Source organism: Panthera pardus, unplaced genomic scaffold (genome assembly GCF_024362965.1).
Source record: "Panthera pardus isolate Hobbes unplaced genomic scaffold, ASM2436296v1 HiC_scaffold_24, whole genome shotgun sequence".
NCBI lineage: Eukaryota > Metazoa > Chordata > Mammalia > Carnivora > Felidae > Panthera > Panthera pardus.
Window position 1 is genome coordinate 58,543,605 of NW_026526810.1, and position 15,673 is coordinate 58,559,277.

The 15,673-nt window shown below is 39.0% G+C and overlaps 1 protein-coding gene across 7 annotated transcripts in view; it reads right to left on the reverse strand.

Annotated features, from left to right (window-relative positions):
- The window catches only part of CDIN1 (CDAN1 interacting nuclease 1), a 273,955-nt gene that overhangs the window by 161,152 nt on the left and 97,130 nt on the right, over positions 1-15,673 (reverse strand). For 6 of the 7 annotated variants that reach the window (XM_019442633.2, XM_019442634.2, XM_019442630.2 and 3 more), the window contains 3 exons: positions 14,185-14,252; positions 1,028-1,093; positions 314-419 (listed from right to left, as the gene is read on the reverse strand). In XM_019442633.2, coding sequence (XP_019298178.1) covers positions 314-419; positions 1,028-1,093; positions 14,185-14,252 — 240 coding nt within the window. The remainder of the gene's footprint in view (positions 1-313; positions 420-1,027; positions 1,094-14,184; positions 14,253-15,673) is intronic. The other variant, XM_019442635.2, reaches the window with a different exon arrangement.

The following is a 15,673-nucleotide window of genomic DNA, read 5'->3' on the forward strand; positions in this document are numbered from 1 at the left end:
TTAGTGTCGATATCGTAATATGCCCCATATCTTATTACTTCTGGTTTTAGTGATGCCAATATTATCACTATAAAATGGAATGTGGGAGTATATACTAATTTTGACCTTATGCAGAGATTTTTACTTTTAAAAAATGAAGCAACATTATGAAAGCAGAGAAGTTTAAATTATCTGAAATGAATACATTAATCAAGTCTCTGTACTTACCAGAAACAAAGGCTACGAGCATTTTTACCAGCTAAACAAAATATTTTTTCTAATGAGATTTCAGCTGAGTATCGTTTATCTTAAGAGAAAAATAATGGGACCTTACCTATTCCAGTAGCTCCAGAACTGGTCATGCAGGTAGGCATGGTGGCTACATTCATCACCAAATGAGGCTTTGCTTTCAATCCAGTGAATTATGTGCCCTTCTACAGCTAAGGGACAAAGCATTACTAATACAGAGCAAAGAGAAGGGAAAACTGAAAATACTGAACTCTGTCTAGGCCTCTCTGTACTTCAAATTAGCAAGCGGAGGCTTAGCCCTCACTGTCATCTACGGATGTAATTAGAAAACAACACATCGTATGTGTTCCTTATGAGGAACATTAATGCAATAATCATATCCCTTTGATTTACATCATCCTCTTCGAAAGCCCCTCTCCTACTTTGACACTGCCTCTGTAAGTGGGCAAGTAACGGGAAAGCAAACCAAAGCAAGCCAGCCTGGCTTCTCAACAGAACCACGTGGAAAAATTCAGAATTGAGAGAGATGACTTGAAAATGGCACCCCAAATGTCTTCAGAGGATATGCTTAGTTCCCAAATTGAGGTAAACGTTTTCAAGGCAGAGATTTCTTCTGAATCTATTATTGTCTGTAATTGTAAAACAATCCTTTCCAACAATTTCACCCATTTAAAGCTAATCTACTCTGGCTACATTTGCTAATATTAACAAAAAGTAAAAAACAAAACAAAAAGTCTACAGAGGAAACACACCCCCTTTCTCTATAAAAAAAAATGCAGAAGAGAGTTTAAGGACTTACCAACTGGAACTTGTAAAATAAAGTCTGGTGTTTTGTCATAACCCTTGGCACGGAGCTGATCTTCATCTACAGGAAAAACAAATACTGTTACTTCTAACAGTGTTCCATTAACAAGACAGCAATATAATTGCTTTTTTTTTCTTAAAAATGTATAAAAATTACTAATGCAGTCATACATATCTTTCTTAGGCATGCAATGCAGTGTCAGAATAAATGAACTTTCTTAACAAACCTGAAGCATAGATTAAAAAAAATGCCTCTTTGTCCCTTCTGCATTTTTATGTCTTTATTATAAATATCATTAATTCAAGCTGTCATCTGCTACCTTTTTTGTAATTGAAAATACTCAAAATAATGAAATATACTTACTGATTAAAAGAAAAGGCTTTCACCACTATGAATATCACTAATGCTATCAGCCAATATTGGCAATTTACAGTGAGGCACAAGCACAGTGGCCTTTACAATTATAAAGCAAATGTTTTCATTAGAGCAATTAAGAAAGTTTAGTTTCAATTAGTAAAACTATCCCTACACACAAGAACACAGAAAGGGACAAGGACAATAAGATCACTACAGAGAATTAATTGCCCTGCTTAATTCCTTTGGTATGCTATTGTTTCTGGCATTTAACAGAGTTTTACAACTAACAATATGTAATTCTGAAAAGCAAACAGGCTTTGAGATTTTTTTTGTAAGTCTGTTCGATTTCTTGATCCTCTGTAAATATCAATGATCCATTCAGAAGGAAGGGAAGCAGGAAAACAGGGGGCTTGAGAAAGTTGGAAAAAACTAGAAAGGTGCTTGGTTTAAAAAAAAAAAAAAAAAAACTTCCAATATTTTCTAAATGCTGTCCTTGACTTCTAATGGCATTACAATGTGATTTCTGAAATGAAGAGTTCTCCATTAGATTTTGGAGTGACCTGGTCATTCAATTCCAGACATGGCTTTCTGTCTTCACCCAACCTCAACTAATGGCCCAACCAAGTAACAAGGAAGGCTGTGTGGTCTCTTAACACCTACTGGGCTGTTGACATTGTCATGCATCCCATTCGCCTTTCTGCATCACCTTTGATTAAAATTAATGGCCCATTCCCAGTGTTGGGTAGCTTATTTCCAATCCATTTGTCAGCCCAAGACAGTGGTTTCATGGCCAATGTTCAGAAACTCTGTTTTAGAACACTCTTGTGTACATCTTGAAAGGTCAGCATTTTAAACGTAAATAACCTTTTAATGACAAGACATATTTAAACTAGATATTTAAGTTAAATTTTGTTAAAAGCCAATGTCCTTTATCCAGACTTTGAAGGATTAATGCCAGAATTCACAACAATCTCCCCTCCTTGAAATATAAAAAATCTTAACTACTGAGATAAGAAAATACAAATTTAAGTAATTTTACTTTAAAAACAAGAGAATTTGGAAGACTGGACTGCAGATGAACCAGACTGGGAAAAATTTTTATCCTCTCGATACACTGGCCACAACAAGAATATTCACTGGAAAAGACATTTATTAAAAGCAACTCAAGTGCCTTGAGGTGATGTTACTATAGCTGATGAACAGTTTTCAAAGCTGGGTTGACATTAAAAAACAGAGATTAATATTTCATTAAAACTATCCTAGCTTGATCAACCTTTGCAGATGTTAAAATCTGTTTCAGAAAGAAAAATGATTATGTTTCTGACAGCAGCTCAAAACAAAATTTCAAAGGTCACCAACCAATCCAAATGCACATATTAAAACCCCTTTGGAGGTACATGTTGCACTCCTGTTCACTGCACCAAAATTACCAACACAATACTTACAATTGAAACGCTGTCACTTAATGTGAAAGTACACACACACACACACACACACACACACACACACACACCCCTAAACCATGGGCAGAAAACATCAGGTGAGGCTAGAGAATCTTCCCATCTTTCAGTGGAGAACTTTCAAGTGTAACCATGAACTTTCTCACTCCATTCTCCCCCTCTCCGCCACCACCCCCCCTCCCCGCCCCAGCCTTCTCAGTAGGAAGTTGATCCGATAGTAACTGTACCCAAAGGATAGCTTCTAGAAGTCTGTGTCACCACTAGTGATATCATATATATATATTGAGAGTAAAGAGGTTATTCCACATGTCTGAAATACCATGTTATTTATTGGGTCTCTACCCCATTCTTTTATTTACTAAAGTCTCACTGCCTTACCATTCCTGTTTCAACCTTCACATTGTTTCTTTCATCCTAGATTTCCCAAAAAAGGAAGAGAGAATTGTTGCAGGATTTTTCACCTCAATACATGAGATTCGCTGTCTCGCTGCTTAGAATGAAGAGGTGGACACAAAATGAGCAGCAGGAAAAAGTTTATTAGAGTATAAGATTAGAAAGTAAGAATAGAAGGAAAGCTCTCTTTACAGAGAGGGGCCATTTGAAAATGAATGTCTGCTACTTTAGGCAAGGGTCATTGTTGTACAAGGTTCTAGTCAGCACCCCTTCCCTTCCCCCTCCTTCCTTCTCAGGTTCTACCCTAACTGGCTGAATAACTCTAGGTGCTAGGTTGTCCATTCCTGATTGGCTTGACTCCATTGTGTGAGGAGTCAAACTGGTCATACTGTCCCTTGTGTAACGTAAGTTTTATGGATACTTTTTTTAGTTAGGTATTTTGATTGTCAAATTCCTGAGGAGATCCTGAGGGGGAGTAGATGGTGTCTATTACATTCTTAAGAGGAACTTTACGCCCGAGGGGGTTTGCTGTTTTCAAATGCTCCCAGCATTGTTCCAAAATATGTGTTTTCCCCCACCCAGGGACCTCAGGTATTAACCTTTCCCTCTCTGCCTATTTTAACTTTGCCCATAGAATGATGTGGGCAAAGTTCAGAGGAAATGACAGCACAAGAATAGGGAGTAGCATTATGAGCAGGTGGCCTTCTTCACCTGGTTTAGGCCCCAGGAGAAGTTTCTATCATGGATCATCCTATGGGGAGATTTTTAAGGTCAGCCCCATCCATCTGGCCTGATTTCCTGGTCTTTATGCTCATTTCCTGGCCCCCCAGCCTAAAAAGATTCCTTACCACTAGATTACCCAAACCATTGGGTATGGATTTACATTCTGACTATCTTGTCATGGTTCCAACTCCATGATCTAGAGATTATGCTCAATCATCAGCCCACATTGCTTCCCTTCTGCTTCACTCTTTCTTCCTTCCCTTGTCTTATGGTGCTTACTCCCTATTTTCCATAGACCGGGCATGAAGCCTCTAGTCTGAGAACGGGAAATGTTTCCTTTTCATTTTTTAAAACCTATTCATTGCCTCACTCTTACCACCAACATATGCTTTGTATTTAATGTTCAAAAAGCTAAACTGAATAAAATACAAGTACATTTTAAAGAATATCCATGCCTTCTACAAAGCCTAACTAGACTGACTTAATAATTTTCTCTCCTGATTTAACTTTCCATTAATCAACAAGACACAGAGACAAAAAAAAAAAAAAAAAAAAAAAAAAAAAAATGTGGCCCAAAGTTCAAGGTTTTATTTGATACCTCTTACTGCTATCTTTCATCCTTGGTCCCAACTGTTTGCTCTGAGGTTCATCTTGATCATCAAAGAAGGAACTGCCTCCCTTTCCTTAACACTCATGGGAAGTTTTTCTACTTTTGTCTTTGATCTACAGTATTTTAAATAACATTGGAATTATCCATTCCTTAAAATATGGGTAGAATTCCTCACAGAAAACAATCTGGGCCTGGTGCTACTCTGGTGGGCAGCCCTTTGGTTACTTTTCCCATTTCTTTGATAGCTATCAATCTGTTTAGATTTTTATCTCTTTTACAGTCAGTTTTGCAATCTATATTTTCCTTGAGAATTATACATTTCATCGAGGTTCTTATAGCTCTTTGTACATAATGGAGCCAAATGGCTACTTAAGATTCTTTGAACTTCCCAAATGGAAAACTGACTGTTTAAGTAACCTCATACTTTGAGTGGGGAAAAAAAAAAAAAAAGAATAAAATTAACTAGAAAGGGCCAAAAAGAGGAATAACAATGTTTTAAAACAGCACTTTCAGTACAGCTTCCCAAAATGTTGGAGATCAATATGAAATCAACCTCCAATCCTGTGTACCTATCTTATGCAGTGAATATAGGAAATTGGAAGTAAGGCTCAGATTTAAGGTACATGTTAAAAATACCCAATATATTTCATAACTACTGAGTTGCTTAATGTCACAGTTCAAGCATTCACTATCAAAATTAACAGAATATTCTTGCTTAAAGCAGCCTTCTTAGCCTCAAGATCCACAAAATGCAGGATTTTTTAGATAATGTGTGTGACTCACAAACCACAGTATTTCTGAGCCTGAAAAGTCTTAGAGATTACTAGTCCAGTATTCCAATTTGTACATGATATAAATGGCCCAGAGGAGTTAAATGACTCACCAAGACCTAGGCCTCTTGGATAGCTAAAGACACAGGTAAAAACCTGCTTCAACCACATTCTAGTTGGTCCTAACAGACCATATACCTCTTTTAATTAAATTTGATCATGTGTGACACTTATGAAGTAGGGGAAAAATTCTTATTTTCCTGCTGGAAGATCTTAAAGCACGGAAGAAGTGATGGCCATTGTCTGATAGTATTTAGGTTACATGTGCCTGAAAAGGAAATGAACTACATAATCTCTCGATTTCTAGCATTTCAGTGGTCCTCTCTCCAATTGAAATTTTAAAAAAATCAATGAAACTGCATCCACAGATAAAACTGAGGTTAAATTTTTAAAAGCAACTCAGGTCTTCATTTATTTTTAGGTTGTCAGGCCTGCCTTTGCAGGGTATTTAAAACAGGAATTTACACATACTTAAAGAACACTGTGAAAGTTTAATTTCTCTGGCCTTTTAATTACCCTCTCCTCTAAATGCCCCAAAATATCCAAAGCAATTAAGTACTAATTACACAATTTCTTTTTCTAAAATAAAGGGCTGATTTTGAGTCAGAGAACAAAACACATCTGAAACTAGTTAACATATACTTAAGAATCATAAAAGGGCATGAGGAGTACCAAGGAAAAGTAAGAGGTTTTCTTTTGTTTGTTTTATTAAAAGACTTTAAAATGTTAAGAAATACAGTTATTCCCAGGAAAATTATGCAAAATTCCAGTTCACAACGCCTGAAAATGAAAAGTAACATTCTGACCAGGCCTTTTATCTATGAATTTGTCAAAAGGCTTCTAAAATGCTAGGCTAAAATACATTCTTTGATAAAAAGAATTTTAACACCTATTAAATTTCTACTAAATTGAAGAAGGGCAAAAGATATATTGTAGTTTTCGTATGTGTTGATGGATATCTTTTCTATTCTCGCATTTTGTTTTCTTGTGTTTCCCCCCCCCAACAAACTCTCATTCAATACTTGGAGCTATGGGCCCCCTGCCCCATCCCATATTTTTATGTTCTCAAAGAGTTTCACAGTTTTCTACCCAGTTTAAGAAGTCAGCAAGGTTTCAGTAATAGATGTTACTATGATATGCAAACTATGTGCACAGAGACACAGAACAGATATGCATTTCATGGGGAGACCCACAGCACAGATAAATGAAATCTTTAGAGAACCCAAAATTTCATTACAGCCATTAGTTTCAACCTCTTCCCCCAAAGCCTCTTATCAAAGCTACTACTAAGGAATACAACTGACTGCTCTGACCTCGTCCTTTGCTTATGTCTTCAGGGGACAATACTAGTGAAAATTGAAATGCCCTAAAGATAGGAGACAAATGGGAGGTCACAAAGCTGGGACAGTGCAAAGTGGAGCTGAGCAGGCTGGTCCCTGCCGACTGGTGGCTGTGGAGACAGACAATATGAATATGAACAACAAAAGTAGAAGTCTTCTATATTTTACACCACATTCTAAATTCTTTTGGTGTAATGCCACAAAAGAAGGGACGAATCAGAATGGCAGAGTAAAAAGAATACAGGGCAAGTGGTTGGAAAGGCACAGGCTATGGCCTGGGGCCAGTTTCCTCCAAACAGAACAGGGGGCATTCGATGGGCACTAGAACACTTTCCAACTCCAAAATTCCAAGGAATGGATGATTAGCCTTTGCCCCAGCTCTGCTAGCTGTAGTCATTGATGTTAGAGCCTTCTGCAGGGCCAGTTCCATCTGTCCCAGAACCAATCTCGGTGAAGAAAGGAACAGTAGCAGTTCTGAGTCACAAAATGGATCTTCTACACACACACACACACACACACACACACACACACACACACACACACGCATGCACACACACACACACACGCACACATGAAGCCAATCTTACTACAGCAGGATCAGATTTGACTCTCAATGCCTTTGGTTTATGGAGACTAACGCTCCAACCTGTAGTTAATTTTCTGTGGAGATGTTTTGAGTTTTTGTCCTGCATCCCATCCTGTTTGGGACTTCCATCCTACTTACAATGTGATTCTGGTGACCGGTACTGTGACCCCCAACTATCAGCCTCAGGGGTGGACACCTGACCCAGACTAGCTGATTAGAGTCCTTCCTCAGATTCATTATGGGACAAAAGAGAATCAACAACTTTTCTCCGAGTCTAAGGAATAAACAAACTAGTGACTGCCAGGGATCATCTTTGTTGCCTGAGAATGAAGCCAACACTTAAAAAAGCAGAACATAAGAGGGAGAAAAGAGATGCTGATGACATTATTTTCTGTGTTCTGGATTCTACACACGCCAGAAACAAACTTCTCTCCTTTGGATTTTCCAAGTATACTGCTGAACCAATAAGTTCTCCTTGTGTGTGTGTATATATAATTTTTCGATTAGACTTTCGTCACAACCAAAAGAGTTCCAATATCTCTTCAGTGGCCAGGGTAGCAGACAAGCAGCAGACATGAGTTATCTAACCAGGGCCACGGCAAGGGAAGGGCCCAGAGCAGAAAGACTACTATATAGTAGGTGCACAGAGTAACCTGTTGTCAAAGCTCCAGGGAGCGTGTGGTGTTCTAGCAGCATATATGTATGTCCACGGTTCTCTTCCCTTGGTCCCAGGGAGAAGCACACACAAGCATATTTAATAAGGGGAATAAGATGATCCTGAATCCCAACAATTTCCTCGGGAAGGAAGAACAGGACCCAATTCCCCATATCCCATCTCCAGTATCCTATTCCTGTTATTCTGAAAATTGTATCTTACTTTGTAACCTTTGGAGAGCTAGGAATTTAAATAGTTGATACCTTTTTTCTTTTTTTTTTAGAGAGAGAGAGAGCATGCATGTGTGCATGCATGGGGGAGGGGAGGAGGGAGAGGGAGTGAGAGGACCTTAAGCAGGCTCCATGCCTGGAGCCCAACGAGGGGCTCGATCGTGAGGCCATAACCTGAGCCGAAATCAAGAGTTGGACACTTGACTGCCTGAACCACCCAGACACTCCTAAATAGTTGATACCTTATGAAATACCCAACCAGGTCAGTTCTCTTTAGCCTAGATAATCATGTGTTTTATTCCTAGTCCCTTATTCTCTACTGCTAACATCTGCACAAAAACACAACCTTAGTACTCTAAATCTCATCTGTTCCTGCTGCCGGTTCTTCACCTGAAGTCACAATCCCCCGTTTGTCACATCATAATCACTTCCCCAGCAGAGCATTACTGCTTCAGGTGGGGAATAAAGCAGCAGGAGCAGATGAACTCTTAGAAACAAAGATCCTAATTTTTTTACAGCAAAGGACATCCCTCACTAAGCCTACCTGGCTTTACAGATTATACCCTCCTGGAATCCCACAGAGTAATACACGAATGCTAGAAAAGCACCCACGTAAAATCTGCTGGTTTGTCATAAGGCAAGCCCAAACATGGGAGGGCGAGGTGGGGATAAAGCAAATGCCTCTTAGGTGTCAGTCAAAATAATTGTTAGCTTCCACTACCAGGGCGACATTCACTGGAAAGAATAAAATATCTCCAGAGCTATCCTTATTAAGCCAAACGTAATAAGAATTTGCACCAGTCAGTGGCTGCGGAAGCCACTAATGAAAGTCCCTCTGACCTGGAGACATGCCAGCCCACGGGGGATGAACAGTTTGTCTCCAGTCTTTGGTATAAGCTCTTTCATAGCCCCCTGACAGTGCAAACAGTCTTATTGTCTTCTCACTATTTTTCTTTCCTCCCCTGCCTCTTGTCCCACTATTTTCCTTTCCTCCCCTGCCTTTACCTGTGAAAAGGAGGCGGGGAGCGTGGGGGAGGGGGAAGCAATAATAACAAAACATGGCCTTATTCATCATTTGAGAGATAAAAGTCAAAACATCTCTATCAGCAGTTAAAATAGGCTTTCTATTTTGTTGATATCTGAAATGGAACAAACCCTTAGCAGAGGGGATATGGATGATCACAGTGCTTGCTGGGTCAACCCAGAGTTTAAGAAGGGCTCCCTGTGAAGCCTTTCCAGGAGAGGGGAGTTCCGAGGGCAGAGCAGCATGGAGACCCTAGGCTTGCCTCGTCCCTGAAACGCAACTAGATCAGCAAACCATTTTGCACGCCTAGGAAACTGATCTGGGGATTAACACAACAATCTGCATAACTTGAGCCACACAACTCAGCAGCAGGTATGTGGTGTGGGGAGGTGAGCTGGGGGAGAGAAAAGCCAAGGAAGGTGGGGCGCCGTTTTTTATGGAGGGAGGACAGAGAAAGGGAAAGGGGGAGAGTGCGGTACATTGGGATCGTGCAAGAAAAGCACTCCCCAAAAGCAGCTGGAGAGAAGGAGAAAGAGCGAAGGAGGGCACTTTGTGCCTCCCAGCCTAGGAGTGGGCAGCAGGTTCTTCGTGATCTTCTCAGACTTTAAATGCTGACCTATAAATGTTAGTTCTATATTAACTCTCCTTGGAAAGAACTGCCATGAACTTACCTGAAACTTAAACTTATCTAAAATTTTCCTGGCAGGCTCCATGTTTGATTCAACCTCTATTCCTGTGTTCCTAATGGTGCCTGCCCAAAGTAAGCACTTAAAAGACATCTGTGTGCCGAACCACCAAAAGCAAAGAGTGGTTAGTGTAGTGGTAAGGCAGCCAAGCTAATGAACTCGACTAGCCATCCTGGAAGCACATGGTGACAGGAAGGCAACGGTGAACACGAGCAGGTGAGTAAGTAAAATTCTATCACCACTTCAGGAAAAGTAGCTTATGAGCCAGCAGCATTTTCTTCTTATGTAAAGGGTAGCTCTTGAGTTTTAGTATAATCTGTACCTTTCTTTCAAATGTTTGATAGAAGTAGCATGACAACAGCCTTGAATGCATTTATTTTCATTATCGGTATAATCAAGTGAATACCTACAAAGATGCCCAAGAGATGGAACTATGTTCTCATTGAGTTGGAAGTGGTATTGTGTGACATCACTGTGAGCACCCGAGGATACAGAACGCTTATCATCATCTTCGCGCTAACTTGCGTAGAGATCACGCTCAACAAAAATTAGTTGAAAAAGGGGCGCTGGGTGGCTCAACCGGTTAAGCATCTGACTCTTAATTTTGGCTCAGGTCACAATCTCATGGTTCGTGAGTTCGAGCCCCATGTCGGGTTCTGCACTGATGGTGCAGAGCCTGCTTGAGATTCTCTCTCTCCCTCTCTCCCTGTCTCTCCTCAAAAGAGGAGAGTGTCCCGCACTCTCTCTCAAAAAACTAAACTTTAAAATACATTAATTAAAAAATTGGTTGAAAAGAATGCATGAATAATAAAAGAATTATAAGAACTCTGAAGAATTGCTAGAAATTATCTGTATTCATTTGCTTATAGCCTATCTCCCTATTAGACCATAACTTCACGAAAGGAGGGACTTCACCTGATTTAATGTCTAGTTCCTAAGATAGTACCTGACTCAGTAACTTGTTTTTGGAATAAATGAATAAATGTATGAATAAAACAGATTTCTTAGTTTGAAAAAGTAAACATTTATTCAACTTTGATTTCTCTGAATACAATGTACCTATCCGTAGAAGTGCAAATGGATAATCTATAAAATCGGATAAATCCATGAGTATACACAAATCTTCAATGAAAAGGACTCTTCTTTTTTTCTTTCCAATAGTGCTGGGTTAAATCCTGTGCCACAGCAACTGCTCAGTATGTGATTATGGATCAAGGAAAGTAAAAAAATTATTAGGGTTCAGAGAAAGGGTATTTATTTATTTATTTAATGTTTATTTATTTTTGAAAGAGAGAGTGAAAGAGTGCAAGTGGGGGAAGGGCAGAGAGAAAGGGAGACACAGAATCCAAAAAAGGCTCCAGGGTCTGAGCTGTCAGCACTGAGCCCGTGAGATCATGATCGGAGCCAAAGTCAGATGCTTAACCGACTGAGCCACCCAGGCGCTCCCAAGGTTATTTATTTTTAAAAAGGTCAGATATAATATATATTTTATAAAATTACATATAGAGCACAATGGGTGGAAAATTTTAAATGGGATAAAAAGTTTCGGGGAAGTCATAATTCTTAAGGAGGGTTAACATGTAAAATAAAGAATCCTTGTCTTTTGAGAGTACTGGTCAGATTAGAAACCAACAGAATGAGAAAGAGAGAAAGAGAGGGAGAGACCTTACTTTGGCTTATAGAAGATTCAAAGTATAACAAACATGTTTGTAATGTCTCTGCAACAAAATTCAAGATGTATATACATATAAACAAGAAAACATCAGATTAGAGGCTTATTTATATACCAATATTTTTCTCCAGTTCACTTAAAATGATGATCTATGGGGGCACCTGGGTGACTTAGTTAAGCATCCGGACTCTGGATTTCGGCTCAGGTCATGACCTCATAGTTCGTGAGTTGGAGCCCCATGTCAGGCTCTGCACTGATACTGTAGAGCCTGCTTGGGAATCTCTCTCTCTCTCTCTCTCTCTCTCTCTCTCCCCTCCTCCTTCTCCCCTGCTTGCTCTCTCTCTCTCCAAAAAAATTACATTAAAAAAAATAAAATGATCTATCTAAGTTTACCTGGCAAAGTACTTTATATCTAATTAATCACTGTGAGGGGGTATTTACAAGGTAAAAGAACAGCCCATAACAATCTTTCACACAAGGCTTTGAATTCTCATGTTTTAACCTGTAAATAAACATGTAATAATTCAGCATTAAAATGCTTAAAGTGCATAGATAAAATTAACTTCTTTGTATGCTGATAAGGAGATGCTTAAAAACATTACATGGAGTCAGCTAAACATTCCATAACCCATTTATTTTAAAGATCAGTTAAGTATCACCTTTGGGTATGCTTCAATAAAATAATTATCTCTAGATCCTATAGCACAGAGAACTAGATGGGACACATCAATATTAAGTCCCCATTCTGAACTTGTATGCAAGTGCTAATGACTCTTTGGCCATGTTTCTGCACGCATGGTCTTTGTTAGCCAAGGTCAAACCAGTCTAACACAGTTCCCAGAACCAAGGGACTCAAAGGACCTGGAACTCAGTTAAGCCTTGGCTCTTCCTCCCTGTTGGGGTCTTCTAGTTCTCAGGAAGGAAACAGAGAAAAGCTAGGCTAAGCAAAGAAATGATGCTGAGGGCCTGACTACCCATAAGCAGATGGTGCTAAGAGTAATACCAAGCAGTCCTGAAAATCTGGTGGCTTCAAAACAGTAAAACAGATTTGGCCATGCTATATTGGCCACTATCTGAGTGATCAATGTGATCAGATACTTCATAACACTATCAGAACTCCATAGTTCTAAGACGTATGTCATGATGATGCATCATGGGTCATCCATTCCAACGGGTTCTGAGCCATTATATAGTCTATGTCTGATTAGATTTTTTCTGTAAGATGGTTTCTTCATTGTTTGTAGTTATCTTCAACGGACAGAACTAGGAAATATGGGTGCTATACACACACACACACACACACACACACACACACACACACACATCTGTATGCATATTTAATTTTTTAACCTAAGCCATGAGTTTATGCTTTTACTTCCAATATTTTTTATTAGATTTTAAAAGGTGATTTCTATCTAATTTACCCTTTCACTAGGCTGAACATTTCAGCTGTCCTTACATGAAAAACCTTGCTCCTTTTACATATTGAAATTTAATTCATTAATTTGAGGCCATTGTCCTAATTTATCAACTTTCCTTAGCCCCTATTAAAGAATATTTATGAGATCTCCTATCTTAAAATTATCAACAACCTTATAACACATTCAACTCCATTGTCCAGTTCATTAATAAAAATATTGAATACTAAGACTTAAAACAGACTTTTTGCAGGCTTGTCTTCAACATCCCTCCCCAGCTTGACATAAGACTATTTAATGGACTTTACTTGGTCAAATCTTTGTCCATTCTGGGACAAAGATCGTGTAATCCAATATTCTGTGATTTTTTTTTTTTCCTAAAAAAACACCCCACACTATGAAGACTTAAATATCTACATACAAACAGATGTGTAAAATGCACACTTGGGTCTGTATAGAACCTTTACAAATTACCACATTTACAATGGAGAAGAGGAATTAATTCACTGTAGAGTGCTTTATGGTTTCTGTGATCAGTTATCACATGTATACCCTTCAAAGCTTATTTTTAGTGCTTCACATGTTGAAAAAAATAACAATCTGTAGAAGGATCCTACATTGGCACATGAAAAGACACACGGCCATGTATACATGTTATATTTTTAAAAATCACACTACATGTATGGTGATCACACTAAATCTATCATATAAAAATAATAAAACCTTAATATCTGGCTTTCAAGGAAAACTATCCGATTCCACACATGAGACAAACATACCCAACATGAATTTTTCCAGCTACTCTTTTTAACATATAAAGCATCTTAGAGACAATATTTCTTGTGTTTCTTTTGCTCATCAGGCCTAGATTATGGCTAATACCTCATGACACCAAAAGTAATACTGCAACAGATATTAAAGCACTTTTTCAGCCACTTATTCTATAAAATATTAATTGCAAGCCTGTGCATGTGCTGTATAGACAGGGATTAGGTAACCGAGTTCCTGCTCAGTTCTAAATCAATGAAAGATAACGTGCACAGCATCAATCATCATCGTTCTCTCTTCCTTTAGCACATAGTAAGTGCAAGTGGAAGATTTTTAAAAATATATATTTAAGCACTCATGGAGATAATACAGGCTAGAGAGAATGTAAGTAATACTTACCTAGGAAAGACAGGCTTTTCTCCAGAAGCAAGTCTCTCAGCAGGACTTCATGCTCATGACCAATGGCACTGGACAGGTTAGTTAAGGACAGTAACACAGGTGGAAGTAGATCATTAAAAAGAAAATGCTGATACCAGGTCTCTACTTTCAGATGAAATGGAAAGTGGAGGTAATCATAGCAACGATTTCCACACTTAGCCCACATCTCTAAGGAAAAAGATTTCTATACATGCACCCTCATTTAAATGGTTCCATGGAATTTTCCTCTTTCTGTAACATTTACATGCCTTTTGACACATAAAGATTTGTAAATGGATGTGTACTTCGTCTTCTTTGAAAGGAGGGGGAGTCATTTTAAACATCCTTTGTACTATGTTAAAAATCCCTCAATTCAGGTTAGTACATTTATTGAGCACTTACTAAGTGTGGCAAAGTATCCCAAATTTCTAGCCCCTGTTCCACTTTCAGCCTGCTGCTGGTGGGCTTCTGCGAGGTGGGAAGCAGAACAGCCAATCTATTGAGAATTGTAGGTACTCTGGAAGGAGGTCATCCAGCAAAGGACTGCGGGTTGGGGTGCTGGTACAGAAGCTGTTTCAAGTCTTTCTATAGTGTGTTCCAGTGTACTCATATTATCATCTAACACAGAAACAGATACACACAGGCACATATAAATTCTCTGAGGGATTACTATAAGGTCGGCACTGTGTTAAGTGCCATATGTATGTTGTTTCATGCTCAGTTATTATCATCCTTATTTCACAGATGAGGACACCAAGGCTTAGAAAAGAATCCGCACAAGTCCACACGGTTAATGTGTGGCAAAGCGGAGGACCTGAATGAGATCTCTACGAAGCCTTTGTTTGTGGCCTCCATACAACTTCTTGAAAAGTATTAAAATTAACTATGTGAAAATAATGGATACTAGCCAACAGTTCTTAAATACCATAGACTAAGCCTTGTTGCTAAACACTGGGGGTATCATCATTTTTGTGGGCGAAGTCCTCAATAACTTTGGTTATTTTATTGTTATAGTGTCACAGACTCACTACATTCAGCTACTCATATATGCACATGCCATTTGTTTCCTTACCGTCTTAGTCGTTGACAACTCCATGCTGTTCAAACCAAAATGTAGGTGTCCTAGACTCCTACCTGTCTCTCACATTCCTCTCAGTTAGTCAGTAGCTCTTGTTGGTGCCAACTTACAACTAAATATGATACTTGCCAAATTTTTACGACTTCCTCTGCTGCCATCCCAGCCTAGCATTTCTTTAAAAAAATTTTTAAATGTTTATTTATTCATTTTGAGAGAGCGAGCACGCATGTGTGAGTGGGGGAGGGGCAGAGAGAGAGGGAGAGAGAGAATCCCCAGCAGGTTCTGCACCACCAGCACAGAGCCTGACATGGGGCTCGAACCCACAAGCCGTGAGATCATGAACCAAACCAAAAATCAAGAGTCGGATGTTTAACTGACTGAGCCACCCAGGTG